The sequence below is a fragment of the Vicia villosa genome, linkage group LG6 (genome assembly GCF_029867415.1).
Source record: "Vicia villosa cultivar HV-30 ecotype Madison, WI linkage group LG6, Vvil1.0, whole genome shotgun sequence".
Classification (NCBI taxonomy): domain Eukaryota; kingdom Viridiplantae; phylum Streptophyta; class Magnoliopsida; order Fabales; family Fabaceae; genus Vicia; species Vicia villosa.
In genome coordinates, this window is record NC_081185.1 from 22,543,510 (window position 1) to 22,570,310 (window position 26,801).

The window sequence follows — 26,801 nt, forward strand, 5'->3', positions numbered from 1 at the left end:
ACCGTGGAAGGTGTGACTGGCGTCATGGGGTGTATGGGAGGTATGCCAGTTGCCGTGGAATGTGTTTCGGTCGTCACGGCATGTTGGGAGCTGTGGCACTCGTCACAACATTTAGCGGAAAATTGTTTTCTTAAAATGGTCATAACTTTTGAACCAGGAGTCTGTTTTAGGTGTCGTTTGAAGCATAAAAAAGCTAACAAAAAATGATCTACACTCTATTAAAATAATATGAAGTATATAATGTGATTATCTAGTGATTGTTTCATGATTAAGTGACAAGATTTTATGCTGAACTAACAATATGTGTGCTTTACTGTATGAAATGTAATGATTATATCTTGAGGAGATTTGTTTGGTGTATGTTATAATAAAATTATGTTGTATTGACTATGATGTATGTGTATGAGGTATGTGAAGAGAACATGATGATTATTAATGGATGATGATGCGTTTTGACTAGCCGTGGTCGTAATTTATGTGTTGTTCCGCATCATGCATTCATAGCATTTGTCAGGACGAATAGTCCAGTGATGTTTTGTAGGATGATAATCGAATGAAGCTTAAAGGACTCGGTCCAGTGATGGCCTTAATACCATAGTGTGGATTAAGTGCAATTTGTTATGTACTCCGATTCCAAGAAGGAATCGATCCTATGGTGGGGATCTTTGGAGAATAACAATGACTAAATCATCAGTGATGTTTTTGGTACCACATGTATTGAGTCTAGTGAAGTTGCATTTCATTATTGGTGGCATTGCACAATATTTGTGGTAAGTGATGTATTTGAAAGATGTTTGTCTTTTGAAGTTAAGTGTGACAGATTGGTGTTATTGTTGTGTATATATATATATATATATATATATATATATATATATATATATATATATATATATATATATATATATATATATATATGTTAAGTTATTTTAGAGTTTATGTATTAATTCCGAATTGTTTATTCTGTTTCGTTTTATGATGTTTTGATGGTTGAACTACACTTTTTCGGTAGATAAAAATTAATTGGAGTTTTTGAGACTTATATTTTATATATATATATATATATATATATATATATATATATATATATATATATATATATATATATATATATATATATATATATATATGGGACGACTCAAGTGAAAACACTTGGTTATTATAAGAAATGAGAACAATAAATCACGATCATTAAATTTTGATTTGTTAATTTTAATGGGTTGGATTGGTTTCTCTTTCTACGATCCTTAATATTTATTTTAAATTAACATAGAAAGAGAAACCAATCTAGTTCATTAAAATCAACAAATCAAAATTTAATGGTCGTGATTCATTATTCTCATTTCTCATACTAACCAAGTGTTCTCACTTGAGTCGTCCCCATATATATATATATATATATATATATATATATATATATATATATATATATATATATATATATATATATATATATATTCCGCTGCGAAGTTTTGAACTGAATTAAATTAGTAGTATTTAAGATGTTATTATGTTGCAACCCGTGTAACGCAGCAGAGATAATTGGGAACATGAGTGTATGTGAAGATTTGACATCCTTGCTGTTGTTTTACGTTTATTTAATTTATTTAAATTATTCGTGAAAATCGCAGGGTTTTAGAATGGTGTTACAGATTCAACTGTTTAAAAACAACTATCGGCCATTCACACATATCCTTTCATATTACGGTAAATGCCTTAGAACACTCCTACTTTCATTGCAAGGTTTGAATTGAAACTCAGATTTTAAAATAAAAATGATAGAGTTATCGTAATCGATTTAAGATAAGTCATACGGATAATCGATAGATAGAGTTCTTGACCCTTAGTCCCTAAAAGACTACTAACTCATGGCGAGGAATAACACAAACATAACAATTTTGATAGAAGAAATCATGATAAATAATAGTAAAGCAATGATAAATAAAATCTGAATTAATATAAGCTTGATCTAGTGCACCAATGGAGACTTGAGTTACAGAGCGTGAAATTAAAAATACTATAAAAGTTGGATCAAAACTCAAGACTACCTATGAGTTTTTATATTAAAATTCTAATATTGGAATAAAATTTCATTGATAAATGACCATTACATCAAATAATATCAGATCCAAATATTGATATGTCTCACTTACCTTGAGAAACTAATTATGCTCTTGAGCCAATAGTGATATGTCTCTCTTAAATATCATTTAAATGACACTGTGTGTCATTCACCAATTCATATATGTTAACTTCTGAAATTTACAAACACGAAAAAAAATTGTTTAAGAGTTTATTTACTTATACAATAGATCATTTATAACTAATTATGTTTATTAATTTTTAATATTTTATTAAGTTTGTTCATCTCCAATAGATATTTTGCAGAAATGAAAGAAGAAAAAGTAAGATTGATAGATTAAAAAATATAGTTTCTGAAATTGATATGAAACACAATGCTATTTTGCTTTTCATTTTAGATAGTTGCATTTGATTCTTAAGTTTAAAATCCTAGGATAATAAGTCAATGATGTTGATTGAACATGGTCTGGTTTGTTTGTTTGGTGTATAAATTAAAATTCGTCTAGGTTTTGAAAAATCAATCAAGTACTACTACTAGAAATACACGGATTACCTGCGGAATTTCCTGCGGAATTTTTTCCGCATATATACCTGCGGAATTTCCTGCCATTTTATTAAATAAAATAAATTCTGCTGCGGATAAGAATTTTGCAGAAAATTCCGCAGGTATTCCTGCGGATATTGCTGCGGAATATATATTTCTTCCAAAACATTTAACTATAAGAGAAATTCCGCAGGAAATTTTCCTGCGGATTTTGCTGCGAAAATATATTTTATATAAAATTAAACCACGATACTAAATCCGCAGGTAATTTCGCAGGAAATATTAACTTTTATTAAAACCAGTAATACAAAATCCGCAGGTAATTCCGCAGGAAAATTTCCTGCGGTTTTACCTGCGGATTTAGTATATTTCAACATTTTAAAAAATTTATCATTATTTTATTAATTTTATTTATAGTGGTTTTTTATTTAGTTTAATTTTACTTTTTTTTATCTTAATTTTTTTTATGTTATTAATTATTTTTATAATATATTTTAGTTAATTTTTATTTTTAATTTTAATCTTAATTTTTAATAAAATAAATAAATGGTATGTAGATTTTGAATTATATATATATATATATATATATATATATATATATATATATATTTAATTTTTCAACTTATTATATTTTAATAATAGGATTGTTTTATAAAAAACTAAGGATTTAATGAAAATACACTGACAGTGTAAAGCAGTTTTAGACTGTCAGTGAAATCTAAACCTTTAAATTATATAAAAATTTGACTTTTTCTTTTAATTAAATATAAAGTATTTATTTTTAAGGGTTGTGATGTATTGATCGTGTAAGCTCAAAAAAATTTACACTGATAGTGCAGCACCTTTAAGCTCAAAAAATAATAGGTATGAAAGTTTTTAAAAAATAAAATTGTAAAAATTTAATTTGATGGAAATTTATATTTTAAAAAATAAAATTGTAAAAGTTTAACTTGATGGGAATCGAACCCACGTTTCAAATCAAATAACTGCACTATGTGAACCTCTAAGCTCTTTTTTTTGTTACATTGATTTGTTCAACAAATTACTCACTCTCACGTTTAAACAATATTCAAAAACCTAAGAAACCACCACTCACTCATTCTCACGTTGTAGCTACTCAACTTCAAACACCTAAAAATCACTTCGTTCTTCTCTTTGTTCAACCGTGTTCTGTTGCCATCCCCGCATCTTCGTCGGTGTTCTATTGCCGCAATCTCGTCGGAGCCTATCGTTGTGGTCTTCTTCATCTTCACACTTCAACTCAGGTATTCTCTTGACATTATATACATTTCGTTCCTCGGAGTCCCATCACTGCATCTTCACACTTTAGTAAGAAATACCAGTGCTATCAAGTTATGGCTTAAGCTAAAAAATCAATTGAAATCATGAATGTTACAAGAGTTTCAGTTTCCATAGCTAGGGTTTTGTTCCTGTTTTTCTGATGTGGTAAATTTGTTCCTATTCATTTCTGAAATTAGATGATTTTAAGTTAGGTTGAATATAAACTTATGTGATTTTTGTAAACAAGGTGTTTGTTGAAATTATTTTAGTCTTAGGCTTCAAAGTGTTGTCTTGTAACTGGTGAAGGGCTTAAGGCTCTTGGTATGGCAGTGAATAATGGTCTGGAAGAATTGGCACTCATAAACTCTGATGTGGTTGAAAGGGAGAAAGGATTGCTTGCAACTTTGGGTCAACTTAGTTGTCGTGTTCATTGGAAATGATTCTGCTCTATTTAAACAATAACCTCTACTCATTCTATCATTTCCATCTGCAATTTTAAATGACCTGACAGTTATAGGTCCATCTTCTGCAGGCTTCTTGCTACCCGAAACAGGAGGTTCAAGGAAATCACCACCTTTTGCTTTGATTGCTTGTAGAAAGAAGGTTTTTCAGTCGCAATTAACACGTAAGGTCTTATTCATGTTGGTTATTCATTTCCATGTTGGTTTCTTGCATTCATTTGGTTAATTTGAAGGTGAGAGGGTGTAAAGGACTCACTAGTGTGTATATTAAAAGTATGTCAGGGACTTGTGTCCGTACAACAACTTTAATCAAGGAAATATATACAAACTAAACTCTAAACTAAACTCTCTTGATATATACAAACAAACTATAGAGATGAATTTCGTAAAGAAGTGTAAGAGAGTATGGGGAAGCAGCAAGCGATTGTGTGATGCACAAGACAGTACTCGCAGTGGCAGCTACAGAAAATTATCACACAAGTGTCACAAAAAGCAAAGAGACAATAATACTAAGAAACCAACAATTTTTTATCAAAATTTACTTAACTCTAACTCGTGTGATCTTGTCCGAACGCAGGTATTAGAACTTGGAATCGTAGTTCATTCGGTGGTGATAGGACTTTCCCTAGGAGCCTCGAGTAACACATGCTCAATAAAAGGTTTAGTTGCTGCACTTTGCACTCATCAATTGTTTGAAGGCATGGGTCTTGGTGGTAGCATTCTTCAGGTAATTAAAATACAGTGTCTAGTAGTTACAAAGAGAATAGTCCAAAAACACTAATTACTGTTGGATTGCTTAATGGAGCATCAGCTGGTCTTTTAATTTATATGGCTTTTGTTGATCTTGCTGCTGATTTCATGAGTAAGAGGATGCAGAGTAGTATTAAACTTCAATTGAAATCTTATATGGGTGTATTTCTTGGCGTTGGTGGCATGTCTCTCATAGCTAAATGGGTTTAATTTATTTGTGTAATAGAACCTATTCTTAGTTAGCATTGCCTAAATGTTCTTGTATTTCTTTATATTAGAAAGGGGAGATTGATATTGTGAGGTAGTTTGTTTTACCATTCTGATATATTCATATTTGAATAAATAAATTGAGATTAAAGTGATACTTATCTCTATTCCTTTCTACAAATATAATGAAACTTGAGGTTAAGAGAGTCTTCCAGAAACTTATAGACAAATACTAACATAGCTACAGATATCACAAAATCTAGAATTGAAACTATTGTACAATTAATCTAATCAAGGTTTAAGAACAATAGCAATAGCCAGCTCATTCACAAGTAATAACACAAGGTGCTTGTTCAATAGAAGGTTCAGAAGTCACAGAAAAATCGGTAAAACCCCTGTTATGTTAACTGCAGGCGCTTCCCCTTTTTTTTTGAATTGCAATGTGTTTGGATTGAATACATATTCCCTTGATATGAACTTGATTGTATATGCTGCTGACTTGTGAATGAAACATATGGCTGCCTTGGTTTAATTTCATGGTTTATACATGTCATGGTGCTCTTGAGACTATTAGTTTATTTGAAATTAAGACTCTATTAGCTGAGTTGCTTGTGCCGATGACCATTTGTGTATCAGCATGAATCTTTTAGTTGTGTACTTTGGATAAACTTCTCAACAATTTCTAGAAATAGGAAATATTTAAAGAATCTTTGTAGTTTCTTAAACAATATTTATCATAGAATCTTCTGCACCTCGAATGGTTCAGCATCAATCGATCGAATCTCAAACATTTCGTCACTAATCGTTGGAATGTCAACTGTTTCAACATTAATAGTTCCTCTGTGATGAAAAAACGGTTTTTCAATTTCACTCTCACTGTGTCGCTGTTTCTCTCTACTGCTACCTTAAACTTTGCATTTCTCAACTAAAGGTAACCCCTTCCATCCATCTCTTTACAAATATTATTCATTCTTGATGATTCTTGATACATCAACGGTATGTGTAGTGATCTTTTTTATTATCTATGAAAATTGATTAGTGTTCATTGTAAATATAACAATGGACTGGATTGAACACCCTCTAAGGTTATTCAAAATCTATTGTTAAAAAACTCTACTTATTTATTTATTGAGTGAATTACTTGAACTTTTAACAATAATTAAGTAATTTATTTCTTTTTCCAGGCTGCATATTGTCAGGTTGTCTCAGACTATGTCCGTTGTCAGATTTATGGAGTTCCTCTAGGTGGAACAATTGTACAACAACCGTTTGCTATTGGAGGTATATGACTGTTAAAAACATGTTAACACGCTTTTTAGGGATCTTCCTGTTCAGCTCTCTGTGAAACCTGATTTTGTTTCTTATAATACGTTTATTAAGCGTTGTTGAGCTAATGAACACCAATGGAGTTTTAGAGTTTAAACCTTAAAGCTAATATGGACTCAAAGACTGTTCAATTGGAATTTGGAAACTGTTTCTGGTAAGCTCCTCTATCAAAGAACATATCATTGAATGTGGTAATTCAACTGTGGATATTTTTGGTGCATCTTTCTTCCTATACCCAGGTTCCTTTATCCAATATATCCACTTATTTGTATTGCTGCTTCTGCTGTCATTAAGAGCTTTCCTGATCTTTTCCGTGACAAGTATGATTCATTTGACACTTCTATAATAGTGAAGGTGAGTTATCAATTTCTTTATATATATATGATAATATGGAATTAATAAGTACTTTCTGAATCTGACTCTAACTAATGCAGGTAGCCAAATTTCTGAGGCTGGTGGTTCTGAGCATTATATTATATTCCTCTCATGCTCGTACATTTTCTCTGATTCATGGTTACTCAGCTCCTATAGAGATTTACAAGCTTTTAGAGCACCACGACGATGTAGCAAATGGTGAGGATCAAACTTTTGATGGCTTTGGTTCCTCTCTTTCTCTCTACTTATAATTTTATTGGTGTAGTTGACAGAGTGTCTATTTGCTTTATTTCTTATGCCCTCTTATTTTTCCCAAGATTATAATTGGTATAACAGGATCTTAGTCTTAAATTTGGTAGTCTTAAATACTCCTTCTAGTCTCAAATACAAGCAAAAAAAGTATTCATATTTGGTAGTCTTAAACTTTACTAGTTTTACTTTTTTTGAATGACGCTTTCCTAAAATACCTCTCATTTAATGGAAATTCACTTTTTTTGAGATTAAGAAAACTAACTGCACTTGAATAAAAGATATCTTCAAAATCCACTTTTGTGAGGTTATGCTAGGCTTTTAATCCAAATTCTAAGAGATGTGTTATTTATATATGAAATGCTTCTCTATTATGATTCAAAAATCTAGTACTGATTCATTGTTAATCAGTTAACATGGTGGCAGATTCTTAACAATGGGTATGCTTACATTGTTGATATGGACAGATATGTTGATCTGGAAAATGTTCAGAATATTGAAATTTTCTAGTTGAGATCTAGGCGATAACTGATCCGGTTTACTGTTGATTCAAGGAAGAAAAATCCTGTTAATGTTACTCTTTAGAAGGTATAATATATTAGTTTTAGAAATGATAATTAATTTCTATTAAATATGTTGATCACGTTTATATTTCTAACTCATAATTATAAAATGCTTTAAAATCTTATTAGAATCATTAAAATCTTGTTTGCTGGGATGAATCATTAAAACTTTGCCACAATTAAAATTTTTAAATTGGTTTTGGACTCCATAAAGCTTTCTGAATAATTAGAATTGTCAAACTACTCAATTTCTTGTCCCTATTATACCACTTTATAGGTTAAATGTTGCATTATTTTCCTTTTTGACATCTCAATTTCTCTTTGACAATAATCTTAATGCGTGCTTAATTTAGAGAAGTGACTGAAATTGTGTGCTAACTGCATGACCTTGAAATTGTGTGCTAACTGCATGACCTTTTATGCTTGGCAGTATTCAAGATTACATGTTCGATGAAAGTGTTTGCCTCCTACTTCGGGCCAAGTGGTTCAAGCCTTTAGCTGTTGAAGAGCGTCCAGTTGTTGAAGAAGATATCTATGAGATAGAAGACTATTATTATCAGTATGAAGAAGCTGATGATGATCTAGATGACAATGAGGATTACTATGGTGCTTCAGCAAATGTCCGGCTTGGCAACCGTAGATGGGGAGACAACGATTTTGTAAGGGCTGGGCGTCAAGAAGCTCGGCCGGTCCATCGACCAAGCTTCCAGGATTCAGGAGCAAGTTCATCGCGTGAGCCAAAGAAGAAAGAACAAGAGTCTCCAAAAGTTATGACAGGAAGACGGGCAATGAGGGCACAGAAAAGGGAAGCTGCTAATAAGGCAGCTGAAGTGAAGCACCAGAAGCATTTGGATAGGTTGGGTAGGAACTAGGATATATTATTATAGTAACAAGTTGTTCTATGAATTTGAATTTGTCTTATCTAATGGCACCACTATACACCAAAGAAAAAAATATCATTATAGTGGATAATATATATATTAACAAGTTGTTCTATGAATTTGAATTTGTCTTATTTAAATTCAAAGTATTTTAAATTAAATTTTAATTTTTATATTATGGTTATTTTAGTATAAAATTAATAATATTTCAAGAAAAACAATTTTTTTAGTTTCAAATTTTCTGCGGATTTACCTGCGGAATATTTGCTGCGGACTTAGCTGCGGATTTACCTGCGGAATTTGCTGCCAATATTATTACCCACGAAGGTTTTAGCTGGGGACAAGAAACCGCAAGAAAATCCGCAGGTAACGTGTTTCCTGCGGAAATTCAGCTAAAATCCGCAGAAAATTCGAGTATTTCTCATAGTGTACTTGCATGATAGTAAGTAGTTTGTCAAAATGTTGCATCTAAGGTCAATCTTATGATTATCATTGAGAAAAAGATGATAAATCAAATTTTGATTTGTTGTAAATGCAATACTCTATTTGATTAATGTATACTTATACACTAATTCATTTAGAGAGACAGAAAGTGGCTAAGATTTTGACATATAAAACATTTTCGAAAGGCTCGAGGTGGATTTGTATACGAGTTCGAGAGATTGTTCTTGATGTTATTTATCCTCATCCATTTCTTTTGTAAAGCTAACACATCATCACATGACAATGATTAGCTAAACTTTCCTATTGGAGTTAGATGTAATTAAATATATTTCGATGTATTGCTTTTTATCATAGCGTTATGTTTTATTTATTCATTTATATTCGATTCTTGTAATAATTGAATCAATATTATCGCATGTTCACAAAGAAACATGTGATATTATATTTACATCCTTGCTATATTTACAACTTTTCACTACCAAAAAAAAACTTATTTTGCCGATACATAAGTTGCAACGGTAATGAGACCACTGCTTCATGATTACGCTAGACGGAGATGTCGCGTCTCAACCCAAGATTTTGGGTTGAGATGCGGCGTCTCCCTCTCTTGTGATCCTAAGGCAATAGTTTTATTGGTGCTCCCGATTCTCCTAGACTCTCCAATAATGATATTAGAGTCGTGGTTCAGCTTATTGGGGGAGCTGAAGCTCGATACGGTGTTGGATCCCATTATAGGATATGGGGAATAATGTTTGGTGCAAGTGTGAGTTGTTGAAGTCCCACATTGTATATGAATGAGTGGAATGTTAAATTTATATGAGAGATAACCAACTTACCTAACAGCTAAATTTTAGGTGGAGATGTGACGTCGTTCTCTCTTATCCTACTGGAGCCTTGGTTCCATTGATACCATTTATATTTCAAGGAAATTCACAAAGAATTTTCTAATTTTTTAAAATTGCATTATTCATCTTTTATTTAACTTATCCAACAAAAGAAAAATTAGGCGAGGAAAGATAAAAAATTAAAAGGCATCTGTTTAATGAAAAAAATCTTAGTAAATTGCCATCAACAACACCAATTATAATCAATCACACCACTAAGAAATAACACTGGAAATTCTCCAATCATGTTATTACTATGCATGTGGTACCAATTCATCATGGGATTAATCCATCAGACCGATCTAAACATCACCGAGATACGGCCCTGCCAGCATTAATTCCACACAATGGGAATTATGCCATCCACTTATCCAAAACATCACCGGGATTTGGCCACAAAAAATGATTATGAATGCATGCAAAACATCTAACATACTCACCATCATCACCGATACGATGATAATTTCATCTCAACGTAACTCACAGTTATCAACACCGAACTCAATATGTACATGTCTCAACATTATTCAATAATCAATCATGCATCATCACAACAATCACAATAATTAACAACTCAATCATATCATCCCCGCATTACTACATTGTCACATTTAACAATATACGCACACAATGTATAACTTCACCAAAATAATTAAATCGGGATTTTCAAATAAAATCAAGTCACTGCTCATTACACCAACTTAATAGATAGAAAATTCAATTATCTTTCCAACGTACAAAACCGCGCTCAAAACAGACTTACAGTTTGCAAAATATGAATTTAAAAAAAATATATTTTTCAAAGTTGCAGTGTAACCGGTTACCGTAACGGGTTACCAGTCCCAAAACACAATTTTTTTAGAAATTCACGTACATCGTAATCGGTTACCGTAACGGGTTACGAGCAGTCTGCACCAAAAAAATTACTTTTGATAACAACTCTACTCCTCCGACATCACCATTTCGTACCCAAAATGAAAGCCATATGAAAACAGAGTCAAATACCATAATCTAACACATTTCTATCATGTAAAGAGTCTACCTAACATCAATTATAAACCACAAACATCCAATTGCATCACAATCATCAATTTGACTCTAAAAATCCCAAAACCCTAAAACCTATAACACATACAATTGGAAAGAACTAACATACTAATCAATCCTATCATTCATCAACCCATAATAGATGATAATCGGAATTAGTCCCCCCTTACCTTAGCCAAATTCTTGGATTCTTCCTCTGCTTCTGCACTTTCACGTGTTCTTCAAATCTCCTCTTCTTCTCTTTTGGCTTCTCTATTCCCTCTTTCTCCCAATTTCCTTTATTTTATGAAAATAGCATAACTTAGTAAAAGACCAAGTAATTAACACCTCCCCTTTACTAATTGTCACACTGGTCCAATTACCTTATTCTCATAATTTTCTCAATTAAATCACCAGATTCCGAAATTTCAATTAATTCCAATTAAATATTTTAAACTCTAATTAAATTAATTAATGGAAAATATGGGGTGTTACAGAATTTGCAAGCGGGCTTAGCCCTATGAGTTGGCTCAACGCGGTCCCGCTTAGCCCGGTCAGCTGGCTTATCCTGGTCCCTTTTTCAACTCAGGATATTTAGTTTTCTTTCACATTAACCAACATTCTTTGGTTGAATTAGCTTAGAAAACAACAATCAAGTCATGCATTTGGATGATCGGAGGTGAATTTCTCATTAATCAGAGATGTTTGGTTTTCTTTTTTTCCTCTTTGCGTATTTCTCTTTTGTTGGGTTTTGTTTGTATATTTACTCTGAAAATATGTATATTTATCGCTCACGGCGTTGTATAAAACTTGCTTTACTAATCGTTATTGTTATCTTTCCTAATCTTTTTGCATTTATGTTTGGGATTTGTATTGTTGTAGAGAGATACCTCATAAATTCTAATTAGGTATAGACTTTTGTTATCTTCTAGACTGTAGAGATGGATTTATAGCTAACAATCACTTTGTATCAAAGCTTAATGCTTTCGTGTTTGAGTTTCCGCGAGAGATCGCCGATGCGAGAATACAGATATTCTCGCAACTTTGCGTTAGAGATAACCTCAGTTGTGATACGTCTCGTTGGTGCTTCAGACATGAACACCAATGTGAGAGATATGTGATGATAATGACGAGTATCGTAGGTTAAGTACAACTGATCGATAGGTTTAAGTTTGTGACGAGTAGTGTATATTCATGCCTGATAGGTTATTCTATCCGAAAAATATATTTATTTTCCTATTTATATCTTTATACTTTTTGTTCATTTAAACCCGAGCTCAGAAACATAGAAACCGTTAAATGACATTCTAACTAAACCATTCTCTTTGGACACGGTAATTCTTGGAGTAATACTTCCAAAATCCCTCCAAAATAAGCCCTCCAAAATCCTCCTTCAATAAAATTTTTGAGTTCATCCATATTATGGGGTTTTTAGTGTTATATATGATTAAAACCAAACCCCCCAAAACCTCATATCCAAAATATTTCTATTCTTTTCACTCAATCCTTTCTATTTTCCAAATCACTCCCCTCATTTCCCCTCCAAACTCCCAAACAAAGCCTTAAGCAATTGTTAACTAATGAAATAATTTCTAAATATATATGTTATTTGATAACACTGAAACACGCTACATATTTGACTCAAATTACACATGTTTCTTGTAGTTTTTTAGTGTTGTTTTCTTGTGTTATGTTTTTTTTTTGTCTTACTTTCAAGTGCTTTGCTCATTTGGACCTCTTCTTGAAGAAACACAGTTTAGAGGCCAAGAAACCAAGTTTTTCAGCAAAGTGGTACTCATAGCGTTCAACATGGCGGCCGCTCTAGGAGACGCCATGATGTGTCTACCTTCACCCAAGAGACAACTGCCACGTCCCAACGATCTCACCATTTTTCAAAGGTGACACTGTCATACCCCAAAATTTGCCCACCATATTCAAATATTCAAATTATTTTAAAATTGGATTTTTTTATAAAATTTTGAGGTCATTCACATTGACATCTTGAATTTTATAAATATTCAATTTTAAGTCTATTATAAAATATAATAATTTACTCTTAAATTATTTATATTTTAATAAATAGCAAAATGTTTTCCCATGCTTCATACACTTTCAATTGGTTTTTATTTCAAACAAATAATATAGCGTAATTGGTAAGGAGGTAAGACTTGCAAGTACAAAGTCTCGAGTTCAAATCTCACTTCTAACGCTTTTTCTTTTATTTGTTTCTAACTATAGTTTTAATTTTATTTTCATTTATATTAAAAAAATATTTTTTATCATTTTATTTTTAATTTTCGTATTAATTAAATAGGCATTTTTTAAATAAGCAATTTTAACTTTTTATGCATTTTTAGTAAAAAAATCACCAAAAATCATAAAATATTCAAAAAATCCAAAAAAAAATAAGTTTTTAATCTTATTTGTCCTATTTTTAGCACTTTTTATAACTTAGGGAACAAGTCAATCTTATTAAATTAGTTTGATTTAATTTTTTTTAAAATTAAAACTAATTGATTTTTGGGTTTTGATTTGGTCCATAGTTTTACTATAATTATTTTTCTTCTAACCTAATTCATGATTTGGTCGATTTTCTCTGAATTTTTTCCAGAAGTTCAGAAAAAAATCGTAGAACAATACTCGTTTAGATTAGAATTCTAAAGGATTTCGACCCTCAAAATCGCAAATTCCTCTTTTTTCTATTTTATTTGATTTAATTTCTATTTTCATATTTTAAAAAAAAAATTGTAGTTTCTTGTTCTTATTTTATTTGATTTATAATCACGTTTTTATATATTTTTTATTTTATTTTAATCACTTTTCTATTTTTCCATTTGTTTTCTTAACGGTAACATTGTGTTGGTTTATGAACATGTTTTCTATGGATTGACCAAGTGGATGGTACCCCAATTGGTTTTTTGGCCAAAAACTTATTGTTTTTTTGGCCAAAAACGTTTTGGTATTTAGCCAAATCAAGATTATTAATATTTGGCCAAAAACCTTTTGGTATTTGGCCAAATCTTGGTTATTCGTAATTTTGTTTATAATTTAATTTTCTAAACCCCGATTCTTTTCTTATGTTATTATTATTATTATTATTATTATTATTATTATTATTATTATTATTATTATTATTATTATTATTATTATTATTACTATCTTTTTTGCAGGTACTTTCTTTGGCCATTAACCTTGTTTTGGCCAAACAATTTTGCTGGTCACTTTCTCACCATACACCCACAGGGAACAGCCACACAGAATCCCGAGCTAAGTCTTTTTTTTTCAATTTTTTTATTTACATTTTAAATACTTTTGTTTATCTCTTCTCCTTGTTTCTTTTATTATAATTATTTTTTATTTTTTCTTAATTATTTAATAAATTAGTTTTTATAATAATTTCGTACTAAGTTATTTATTTTTAATCGAAACACTCGATTTTTCTCATAAACATTAAAAATAATTATTCTTAACAATTAAAATTATTATTTTTGTATATACTTTTAATCAATTAATTTTTTTGTTTTGTTAACCTCGATTCATTTATAAATCCTAATAGTCTTAGGTTTACTGGTAGGTGTTGCCCATTAACCCTGGTTAACTTGCTCCCCATTTGGGGGTTTTGCCTATTCATTTGTTTGCCTAAATTGTTACAATTTTAATTTTTGATATGTTACATTATAATTGTTGAGATCTTTAATGCACTAACATTTTTCTTCTTCGTGGCTAATTTTCAGGATTAACCAAGATCCTTCAGTCACGCGCCATCAGATCAAAAAGCTAAGTTCTAACTCTTTTTTTTGTTTAAATATCATTTTAATTCTTATTTTGCCTTTGCCCAAAATAGAGTTTGTTGAATTTGTAACGCACTCACCACTATTAATTTCCTCTTAATTTTCAGAGCTGGTCAAGGGTTCGAGGAAGATCAAGGCTCAAGATAATTAAATTAAATTGTTCATCCCTCTTATTTTCTTTTATTTCCCTTTCCCCGCAGGTGTTTATTGTAATAACGTAGAAGTTTATATTTTTTTGCCTTTAATTTCTGCAATTTTAAACTGCGTGGTTAGTAATCCTATGGAGTGATAAACCATGAATTAAACATAGATCACTAATTTACAAGATAAATATCATCGAACTTAACCACGTGATTGTGCCACACACACACCTTTAGGGTAATTCCTCTTGTTGCCTTGTTACTCTTGTTGCATGTTGCCTTATTAATTATTGTTGCCTTTAAATAGTCAAGTCCCTCGATTCCGAGGATACCTAAATCAAGGTTGCCTAAAGAGATTGAAAATCATCTAGTCCCTCGAAGTTGCCTCGGTAAAAGATGATTGTCCCAGTTGCTAAGGTATCCTCGTATGATGCCTAAAAATATTAAATGACTATTCTATCATTCCCTAAAGACTACCTACCCCTTTTATGGTAGGGACAATTTTATGGCAAACGATACTTTCTCGATGACCCTTAACATCCAATTGAAAGACTTCATGCCCTCTCATGGTATGGATAGACCATTTCACCCTGAAAAGCTAAAAGAACAATTCTTCTAACTTAAGGGTAATTGCTTTTTTAATTGCTAGCTCTGTTTCAAATTCAAATTTCAAAATCTTTTCTCACTTCTTTTCAAATAATCTTTTCAAAAAGACTACGCTTATTTACAAGCTAAAGTTCTTATTCAAACATTTTCTTAAACACGCACGATACTTCAAACATTTCAAACAATTCAAATGTGAGCTAAGCAATTAAGAGCCGATGGATAACCATGGATACAAAGGGTGCTTTAAACCTTCCCTTTGTATAACCTACCCCCCGAACTCAAAATCTCTTTAAAAAGGTATTTTTCTGTTCTTTTAGTCTTTCCTAATTGGATAAAATAAAAGTCGGTGGCGACTCTTGCTTACCGCAACATTTCAAAAAAGTCAGTTCACCGTATTACAGGCGGGTGCCGAGCATGGGTGGCGGCCGCCATTTTTGCAAATGGTCATCCCTCCGAAAAGAAGTTGGAGGGCACTCTTGTGAAACCCTATTTTGAAGTTCCTCTATAAATAGGAGTTTTCGTTTCATATTTGATCATCCAACTTAGTTGAAAACACTAAGCCTATACTTACCATTTGTAAAAGTGATAATTCTTCACCTCGAGAGATTATTGCACATTAGTGTTATTAGGTTGGAGCACTTTATTTTTAATCTTGCCGCCATTTTCATTCAAGTCAAGTTTACTTTCAGTTGTACAAGAATAAAGCCTCCGATTTGGAGTAGGTTCCATATTTAAAGTTTTCGTATTTTACTTGTTATTCGTCTTGTTCTAAGTTTTAGTTTATTTACTATCTTAATTGTCTTTATTTCTATTTTACCATGATCTACTCTAACATGCCCGTTTCCGTTTCCATGTTTGGCTAAACTTTTAAGGGTTAGAATGTAAGGTTCATAGTCACAATAGTACTCCGTATATTGTATCTATATAAATACTTTAGGGGCTGTTTTGATTTTTAACACAAGTTTTTTGTACTAAAATGTTTTGGGTAGGATCAAAAGCTGTCCAATTTTCAAATTTAAACTTAGTTAGTTTTTAAATGTTCAAAAAGGGAGAAAGCATTTTGTCTAGTTAATTAGGAATCTTTAACGCTTTTAGAAAACGATTTTGAAACTATTTTCTAACGCGTTAGTAGGTTTGAAATCCGGTTCATTGAGAGAAAGCCATGAACATCTTTTAAGTTATATATTCCAAGTTAAAACAAATGTCTACTAAGCCAGGAAATCAATTTCTTAAAAATAGGCTTACTACTTTAACGCAATAAGCACCTTTTATAAGTGACAATAAAAGACATTAATTAGAGGGTAAGTTTGGTTCTTAGTACGCGAAAGAGACAAGTTCCCGTAAGTTGATTCTTTTTTAGAGTAGAAAATATTGCCCCATAAGTAGTTCTACTTAGAAACTATTAGAGTATTATCCGGCTGATGTGAATTACATTCAAGTATGTCTTTTTATCTGAATTTACATATCTCTTTATTTTCTTTCATTACATGTTCTCAATTATTGATTTGATCCGCCTTAGATAAACAACTTATTAATAGAAATTGATAGATTGACATTTGGTCTATGTGGAAATGATAATCTTTTGTATTACTCTGACGTGATTCGTATACTTGCGATGTATACCACATCATTATTATACATTGAAAGTTGCTTTCATGTCCTTTGGGTCGGGGACCAAGAAAGGTTTTCTCGTATTTAAATAAAATTTGATTTTTTAAAATTTGTTTACACTGTTAAAATATGGTTGTTTACACTATTAAAATACTCTTAAGTTGAAGATGTTCCTTTAATAGAAATGGGAAGATGGTGGTGGGAGGATGCCAAAGCAAAGAAGTGTGGTATTCACAAGAGTAACTTGAAGCAGGATGACTATGTCCAGAATAATGGTAATGAAAATGGTGTGGCCTATGAAAATGAATTGAAATTGAAATTAATTGGAGGGTGTTGATTTTGAAATAGGAAAATAATTAAAATATTGTAATTTCAATAATAAAGCATTGATTCTTCTGTAAATATGCATTCAATATTGATAGTTTGGAAGATGTTGCATAGGCAGTGAACCCTTAAAAATAGTGCAAGCAAAATTGGAGAAGAAGATGAACATCCTTAATCAAAACCTAAAAGAAAAATTAGCGATAGAATTTTCCGTCCCTAAACCAATCATAAAATTAGTCTAAGCTATGTGACATCTTAGTAGTGTCACATGATCTTATAAATTAACTTTGATTAACAGAATAGACGAAAATATCTACGTGATAGATTTTGAAAAGTTAAGAGATCAAATAATTTATTTAAAAGATAAAGGGACAAAACTTCGAATACAATATAAGTGGAAAATAGTATTTGACCTTACTTTTATTAGTGAAGTGGTTTGATCCTAGAGCTTTTTGCTAACCAAGCCCATTAAAACAAATAAAGATAGCTACTAGGGTGGAAATATGCCAGACCGACCTATATGGGTTTAAGGGTAAACCAGACTCGGCTTATTTAATAAAAAGGTCAGACTTAAGCTTTTATAAAACCCTATTTATTTAAATAGGTCAGATTTAAGCTATTAAAAATGTCTATAAAGCCTTATAGGCCGACTTATATATATATATATATATATATATATATATATATATATATATATATTAAAAATAGGCTAAATAGGTTGACCTATATATATATATATATATATATATATATATATATATATATATATATATATATATATATATATATATATATATGTATATATTAGGGAAAAAAAGCTAAGGCTGACTTATATATGTATACATATTAGAACAAATCACTAGTACAAAAATGTTAATTTACACCCACTTTTTATTAAATTTACACCCATTATTTTTAATAAAAATCGGGTGTATATCCACAGGGTGAGAAATGTATAACGAATTTACACCCGTTTAAAACGGGTGTAAATACGTTCGTAATTACTCCCTATTTTAAAAATATCGGGTGTAAATACGTTCTACGTTACACCCTGTTTTAACAAAAATCGGGTGTAATTGGACGTAATTACGTTTTTAATTACACTCTGTTTTAATAAAAATCGGGTGTAATTGAGCGTAATTACGTTTTTAATCACACCCTATTTTAACAAAAATCGGGTGTAATTGGGCGTAATTACGTTTTTAATTACACCCTGTTTTAATAAAAAACGGGTGTAATTACGTTTTTAATTACACCCTTTTTTAATAAAAATCGGGTGTAATTTGGCGTAGTTACGTTTTAATTACACCCTGTTTTAATAAAAATCGGGTGTAATTTGGCGTAGTTACGTTTTAATTACACCCTATTTTAATAAAAATCGGGTGTAATTGGGCGTAATTACGTTTTAATTACACCCTATTTTAATAAAAATCAGGTGTAAATACGTTCTTAATTACACCCTGTTTTAATAAAAATCAGGTGTAAATACGTTCTTAGTTACACCCTTTATGAATGAACAAATTATATTATATTTAATTTCATTTACACCCTATTTCATATGCTAGAATACACCTAATTTTAGTTATCTCATTTCTTCTTATTTCTTGTACTAAGAATAATATTTTAAATACTATAAAATCTTACACAAAAAAATAAGGGAGAATTATGTATTAATCAAGAAAAGTATATCAACATACAACCCATAAATGTATTCATTAGTTGGCAACAACTAACAAAACTGATTAGATATTTGAAGCAAAGAACAACTAACAAAATCATATATTTTACATGAAGTCCAAACAAATTCACAAAAACCATCTAACTCAAAAGCCTGAAGTTAAGAAGAGGCCGAACAAGCTTGTTGTGTTCCAATGACTACTCCACCAATTCCACACATTGTCTTAGTTCCACTGCTCTATCCCTACGGTACTACTTGAACTTACCCATTCATGGCATTTCAGAGCAGCCTGCGTAATGTCTTCAAAACTTTCGGTTGGCATTCCTGTAAGGCGACCAAGTTCACTTTCATTAGGACTAAAAATATCAACACAATCCAGTAATTCTTGTGGAATTGGTGCATCGATTCCCCCAGCATCAAATATTACTGGGACATCAGCATTCCTTGCAGACTGTATGTACAAACAAGAGCATAGTACGGTTTGGCTAGTTAACAATCTCATGGATTAAAAATATAATTCACATGAAACATATATGTTCAGAAGTACAAGGGGCATTGATATCTGAAGCAAATACACGACAAATTTATTGTCAATGCAGTCACCAAGTCATAAATCATATTGATCAGGTCAGACACTACTAAAATAATCTCTTCTTATAAAGGGATCCACAAAATCACTCCAAGTGTGCTTCAACTAATTGTGTTCGGTTTTACGGACGAAAATATCAAAATAGATTTTTGTCAAGTTGTGCTTTGATCTCTTGCTGTAAGTTCTCCATTTCTGATAGGGAGTGTTGCACATACCAGTTGTGCTTTGAACTCCAAAATGGTTATGCAAATAGATAGGGAGTGTTGCACATACCAATTGTGCTTTGATCTCTTGCTGTAAGTTCTCCATTTCTGATTTTAATTGATTGATGATACTTCTCTATGAAAACAAAAAGTAAATCATTATAAAAAAAAGCAGGAGACTGATTTGTATCCATACAGACAACTATGATACTGCAAATTAGAAACCCACTAACACGGGACTTAGAATAAACTACATCTGTCTTTCAAGACATTTGCACCAATCCTATAGATTACAGATATCCCCAATGACCAAATCATTTAACAGCTACAAATACCAATGTATCTAATAAATTGAGCAGATTCATCGGGAAAAAAATAGGAAAAGTGAAGCACCAAAACATCATACAATCGACACCAAGAAAGAAATGCTTAAACCATAACTAGTGAAACCCACCTGTTCTAAAGTAGAAAATTCTTCATGCTTAGCACCATGAAAACATGTCATAACCAATCTTTGCTCTTATGACTAACTAGTGAAGTGTATGAGAACTTTGAAACATTACATAATAGAGTAAGTATGTATGACTTATCTTTTCACGACGACACGGATGACATAGTCTAAATGGCATGCTGTGTAGGAATGCAACACCGCGGTGTAACCATGTCGGTTTATCCGGATTACCCGAAAGCTATTCCAATGGCATGCATCAGAATTTGGCACAGAGCCAGAAGATGTAGCCTTCTTGACCCGCTCATCGGCTTTCTTTTTACGAAACTCCTCCAGCTGTAAAACCCAAATAGTTACTCACTATGAAAGAAAAAAAAGGAAAACAATAATAGAATATAAACTTTGAAAATTGAAACTCACGTGTATGACAAATTTTTACATCCAAAAACATAACAAATTAATAATGCTAAAAGGCATAAACTATCAGAGGAAATGAAGATTAACATATATAAACCCCCATTATCCAACAATGCATCACATAAACAATCACAAAACTACTACCCCTAACTCTATAATCAGAATCTCGAACAAAATCAAAATCAAACACATACCCGACGCTTGCCAGCTTCCACATGCTCTTGCTTCCGAGACGAAGCAGAGTTGTTCGGCAGCACCTGAGCCGACGCCATTGAAACAAAATAAAACACATAATTAGCTTTAGTCATATTCACCTAACTCTAAGCACTTCTTTTGACTTCTCATTGGATGCATGTCTCATGCATCATTAGATTATTTTATAATGAGCTTAAGCATTTAGAAATGATTCTTAGACAAATAGACACACCTTACCTTATTGTATTCTTTCTCTATTATTGTTCTGCCTTTGGCTAACTAATGATCACCCAAAGTTAATGACAATATTTCTAGCTCCATTTTCTACTATGCATGTGATCGAGAATTTCAAGTTTCACAAATATCATACTTTATGGTGATTAAGTAGTACTTTTTTAATAGTAATGAAATGTTGTTCCATTTTTTAGCATATAAAATGTATTTATAATATCAAACTTCTCTTCATAATTCATCTAAATTTTAATAGCTAGCAAACTAACTAACATTTGCCAAGAAAGGTGCATCTGGTTCATTGCAATTTGCAAAGAACAAAAGTAATACTAGGAGACAATAATTTACTAAAATGACAAAAAAAACCATGAACTGATATTGTCTAACAGTGACATGAACATCTATATGACATGTTTCAAAACCAAACTATAAGTTATACCAACCAAAGTATAAGGAAAGACAGTCACAAATTTAGTATCTTAATCAAGAAAGAAAAAGACAGGCCTACAAGGCTAAGGTAGTGCATGTCATATGGGCACTATGATTTTCAACATCATCATAAACACCACTGGCTTCATATTTATCATACAAAAATAAAAATTAAGTATAACAGCAGAAACAACAAATCATGTAAATTTCAAGACAACATTATCTTACTTCAATCTTCAATACAATACTTGTCCATAAATTTATTTGATTTGTACCTGGGAAAAGATTATAAATATGATTAGCTTAGGAATTACAATTTCAACATAAGTCTCCAACTGAAAAGGAACAGAACAACAATATATATGAGACAAAAATATATATATTTAGATATTTTGAATACTATATAGTACAAGTCACGTGGTTTCTGTGTTTTACTATACCACATGAAAGCCTTTGTAAAATAAACCAAAACCACACGTCGACTAACAATTATAAGTGGTCCTCGCAATCTTTTTTTTTCGCTTCCAAAAATCTTACCACCATTTTTAAATCAACCTTTCGGTCACTTAAATTGTCGGTAACAAAATACTGAGACTACATTTGAACTCCACAGAACACCCTCATGCATTACATCTTCAGTAGGATGCTAAAACTTTTTTCAACAAAAACTTATGAAAAATATTCAGAACTGAAATGTATAAATAAAATGATACAAAACTAACATATTGAAAATATAAGTTGAGCACATGATGGATTGTGTGCAAACTTCATAACAGAAGCGTGATCAGCACACAATTCAGGACCTTCTCCCTTCATCCCCATTCTCCCCTCGCCTTCCTAAGATAAATAGAGCAACTCATGTATACCACCAAGAAATCTAAGGACACCAACCTACTATTGTTTCTTGAGAGGCTGGGAAGATTGCTGAGCATCTCCTATAGACTGGTTTATACTAGCTTTGGCCTCGGCGAGAAATTTAGGATCAGGCTCATGTTTATCTCATGTGTCGAATTTCACATGATTGTTAAACAGCATGAAAAAGCTCTACCATTAATTTGAATGCAAAAACATCTAATTTCACATTCCAAGCATGTAGTGAGTTAGGATATCCATATTCTAATATTAAAATCAACAAATATTTGCATCTAGATTCGTTTCTGAAGTTACAATAAGATTTGATGGATTGAGAACCAGTGAAAAGTTATATAAGCAATGGGAATTTACCTCGGGAATAGATCTAGCAAAGGCGTCGTCCATGTATGGAAAATTGGATGGGAGACAAGAGCCTTAGAAACTAGGCTTTTTGTTATTAGAATTTTCAAATGGAATGAGAGAAAAAATGTGTGGGTATCATGCCTAATTTTTTCATCTATTTTCAATATTGGTGGCTTTGAATGTTCCTCTAACACCTACTACTGATGTGGGATTGCACAGATTTTATAATAACGCAATGTCGTTTTGAGCCTATTTCATCCCAGTTGTTTTCGGATTTCTAGGGCTCAATGCCAGTTAACACAACTTGACACTTGCTATATTGATAGCACGTAGTAGAAGACCCCCTCCTTGTAAAAATAGTAGGGCATTAGATTAAACTTCAATGTAAAACAAATTTAAAATTCATTTCATATACTAATTTCTAAACCTCCTCTTTCCAAAATATACAGTTTCTTCATAAATCTAAAAGCTAGTGCAAACGGATGAGGCAAGGGAATTTGAAAAATGCAATAGGAATCTAGCATAATCTCAAGTCGAATCATACAATGGGAATCTAAAGAAAACACTAGCTGCAATCAAGTTATGATGTTTCTACGAGCCTTTTTTTGTATGGAACACAAACTACATTCAACTTGACTAGACCACAATAAACAAGAAATTTTATAAAACTGAGACATTTCATATTTCTCTCAATAATAGCTTTCCTCCGGTTCAATAAATATATAAGGGGTCTATGAAGCACGGACATCGCAAAAACGACAGCAACACTGACATGTTGACACCCATAAAAATTTGAAAAATGAATAAATTAAATGTAATCACAAATGTCGGAGACAATTTCCGAAACTAACCCAAACATACCTTCTTTCAGAGGTGTCGGTTTTACAAAGTAAGGAATCAATTAAACCATTTCTTTTTCTAACATTCTATTGCAAGAATTACTACTTCAAAATGAACATCAAAATTCGAAGATAGATTCATTCATAACAAGCAGTCTAAAGGTTCACAAATCAATACACCAAATTCAAAAATATCAAACAGTACAGAGTCAGTGATTGATGAAAAATCTCAAATCATATCAAATGGAAAACTAATTTGATTCAATTTATGCAACAATAGCAAAATTCATGAACAAATGGAAATTTGTAAATCATATCTACAGAAACATAGCGAAGAGATTCTACCTCTAACGATGAGCAGCTTGGCTAACTGGCTCGCCGGTGTGAAGCATAAGAAATAGGTGTGAATAGAAGAAGGTACGAAGGATGAAGAAATGGAAGATGAAGCAAGGTGCAAGGGGATCAAAAATGGTAAGTTCTTTTCGTATTTAGGGTTTTGGTGAAGGAAATGAACTGAAACAGGGTTCCCTCGATTTTGGGAAGCTAGAAAACCTAGGTTTCGTGCACTGAGCGCGGAAACAAACAGAAACAATTCTAATACGACTTTGTTCTTCGATTCCATTTTTAGTTAAATTTGTTGAAAACACTGGGTTTAGAAGAGAGTCTGTTGAAAACTGAGTGTAGAACGAGAGTTTTGTTCAATACTATGAATTAGATTATTTTATTTAGTCTAATAAATTTGTTAGTATATATGATTAGATTATTTTATTCATCTAATAAATTTAGATTCATTAATATTTAGTTAATAATATTTAACTTATTTATTATTATACCATATAGATTATATATTTTGAGTTATAAAATTAAATAAATATTTTAAATTTATATGAATTTACACCTTTTTTTGGTTTAAAGGGAGTAATTGAGATTTGATTATAATAATATTTTAAATTTAAACCCGGTTTTAAAAAATTGGGTGTAATTTATTACCTGATAATGTTTAAAATGATACTTTATTTACAAGATTGCCATCGTATTTCTCATTTACACCCGTTTTTAGTATATTGGGTGTGAATTTTAAAATTATATTAATCTTTTTGCATTAGTGAATGTTAAATAGGTCGTCCTATAAGGCTTCTTAAGTAATGTGAATTAATTAAAAACCTTAATGAGAAATAAGCTTTTAATTAGGTTTTCAGGCCAGACCCAACTTTTAAAAAAGCCAGATCAGGAAAAAAAATATAATTGATTATAGACCAGACTCAAACCTTTTCAATTTATCATAAATCAAACTCAAATCTTCTAAAATTTAACATAGCTTAACCTATTTCCACCCTTAATAGCACCCATCCATTTCCTCTCATTTTTTAGGATACCTATTTCAAGGAAATTCAAAAAGAACTTCCTAATTTTTCCAAATTGCATTATTCAATTTTTATTTAACTTATCCAACAAAAGAAAGAGTAGACGAGGAAAGATAAAAAAAAATTAATAGAAATCTGTTTAATGAAAAAAAAACCTTAGTAAAGTGGAGATTAAGCTTGATATTTTGATCAATTAATTTATCAAAGATAATTTAAGAAATCAATAGACTTTTCTTTTAAGTCCAATGATATACTTTTATAATTAAAAGCATATATATGTCATTGATGATCAAAGTAAAGTAATACACTATGGTCATCATGATATTAAAAAATGAAAAGATGAATCAATTAGTCAAATTGAAAAGATGAAACTAGAAGCCGCCCTAGCATAAAACTATCATCATTCATTCAACCACTAAGTCAAAAGTATTGCAATATATAATAGTTTGTCGTACATAAGGATAAAACTATTTTTGGTCCGGTCTGATTCGAACATATACTTTTTCGAGAATTAAACCGAAATAGTAATTGAATAAATTGAAATTGTACCGAATAGTGATGGGTTGTTTTTCTAGACCAAAATCGGATCAATGTTTTTGGGTAAACTGAATCCGAACCAAAGTATCCAACACATAAACATAATTAAGTACATTTTTATTCTTGACGGTTGGATTTGGATGGAAAAATATATACTAATCACTTTCGGTATTTATTGCATGTTTGATCTGTTTCTATTTTTGAGTATCAGATAAAAAATTATCCATTTTCAAATCGAATAGCATTTCAGTTAATCCATTGATCCAATATTATTAGACTGATTTGCAGGTGAATAAACCGATCTAATTCAGCCCTACATAGACCGATCTAATTCAACTCTACATAGGAAGTCAAAAGTGTTTTGACAAGTTATATAAATAACTTTAAGCAAGAAGTTTAGTATGTAAGGGAGGGATTTTTGCTCTTAAATTAACTAATTATAATTTTTTTAAATATTTAAATTTTATTTGGATGTGATTGATATTCATACATTGAAAGATGATAATAGGGCCAGATGAATTTTATGTTTAATTGATGGATTTGGTTGAACTTATTTTTAAAAAATTAGCAAACTATTAATAAATTATTATTTTTTATTCATCTATCGTATCTAAATTTATATGACTTAAATATTTTGCCATCTTTAAGTAAAATAAACATATTAAAGAACCTCAAGATGAAAGACAATTAACTCTCTAAAAGAGAATTTCAAGAAATGTTTGAAAGCTCAACTAATAGAAATGAAAGAAGGGACTCTTAAAATTCAAAAAAGTAGAGGAGAGAGTAAGAGGAAAAGTTTTAGAAGATTGTTTTGTTAATTTGAGAAATTTCTTAAAAGTCTCTATTTATAGCTAAAATTTCAGCTCTAGCCAATAAACAAACAAATAAGATCATTTGATTTGATTATTATAGTAGAGTGTCAGTTGAAAAAACATGGGAGAAATTTTAAGAGTGTAGATTTAGTCAAGTTAAGTAATCCGAAAGAATAGAGAGACTCAACCCAATCATAGTTTTGTCAATCAATTCTGACTATAATGGTACTCGATCAAAGCTGACAAATTAGGAAGACATATCGATTAATACCAAGCCCAAGCCCGACCAAATTCAAACCTAG

The 26,801-nt window shown here is 31.2% G+C and overlaps 2 protein-coding genes across 6 annotated transcripts; one reads left to right on the top strand and one right to left on the bottom strand.

The window, feature by feature from the left end:
• The first annotated feature begins 3,667 nt into the window (after positions 1-3,667).
• LOC131608988 (dol-P-Man:Man(6)GlcNAc(2)-PP-Dol alpha-1,2-mannosyltransferase-like) lies at positions 3,668-8,834 on the top strand. 5 transcript variants are annotated; one of them, XM_058880601.1, is made up of 8 exons: positions 3,668-3,888; positions 4,437-4,529; positions 4,943-6,603; positions 6,703-6,802; positions 6,888-7,002; positions 7,083-7,221; positions 7,740-7,860; positions 8,266-8,834. In XM_058880601.1, exons 7-8 carry the CDS (start codon positions 7,844-7,846, stop codon positions 8,705-8,707), a joined length of 459 nt encoding a protein of 152 aa, XP_058736584.1. In that variant the 5' UTR covers positions 3,668-3,888; positions 4,437-4,529; positions 4,943-6,603; positions 6,703-6,802; positions 6,888-7,002; positions 7,083-7,221; positions 7,740-7,843; the 3' UTR covers positions 8,708-8,834. The 5 variants fall into 5 exon arrangements, with proteins under 5 accessions (XP_058736584.1, XP_058736585.1, XP_058736581.1 ...); XM_058880602.1 differs by having other exon boundaries at positions 6,943-7,002; XM_058880598.1 differs by having other exon boundaries at positions 4,943-5,092; positions 6,507-6,603; positions 6,703-7,002.
• A 10,382-nt stretch (positions 8,835-19,216) lies between these two features.
• Positions 19,217-24,421, bottom strand: LOC131611329 (uncharacterized). Its single transcript, XM_058883375.1, has 4 exons — positions 24,132-24,421; positions 21,961-22,007; positions 21,072-21,134; positions 19,217-20,796 (listed from the first exon to the last, which is right to left on the bottom strand). The coding sequence occupies exons 1-4, from the start codon at positions 24,406-24,408 to the stop codon at positions 20,599-20,601; spliced, it is 585 nt and encodes a 194-aa protein (XP_058739358.1). The 5' UTR covers positions 24,409-24,421; the 3' UTR covers positions 19,217-20,598.
• Between the last annotated feature and the right edge of the window lie 2,380 nt (positions 24,422-26,801).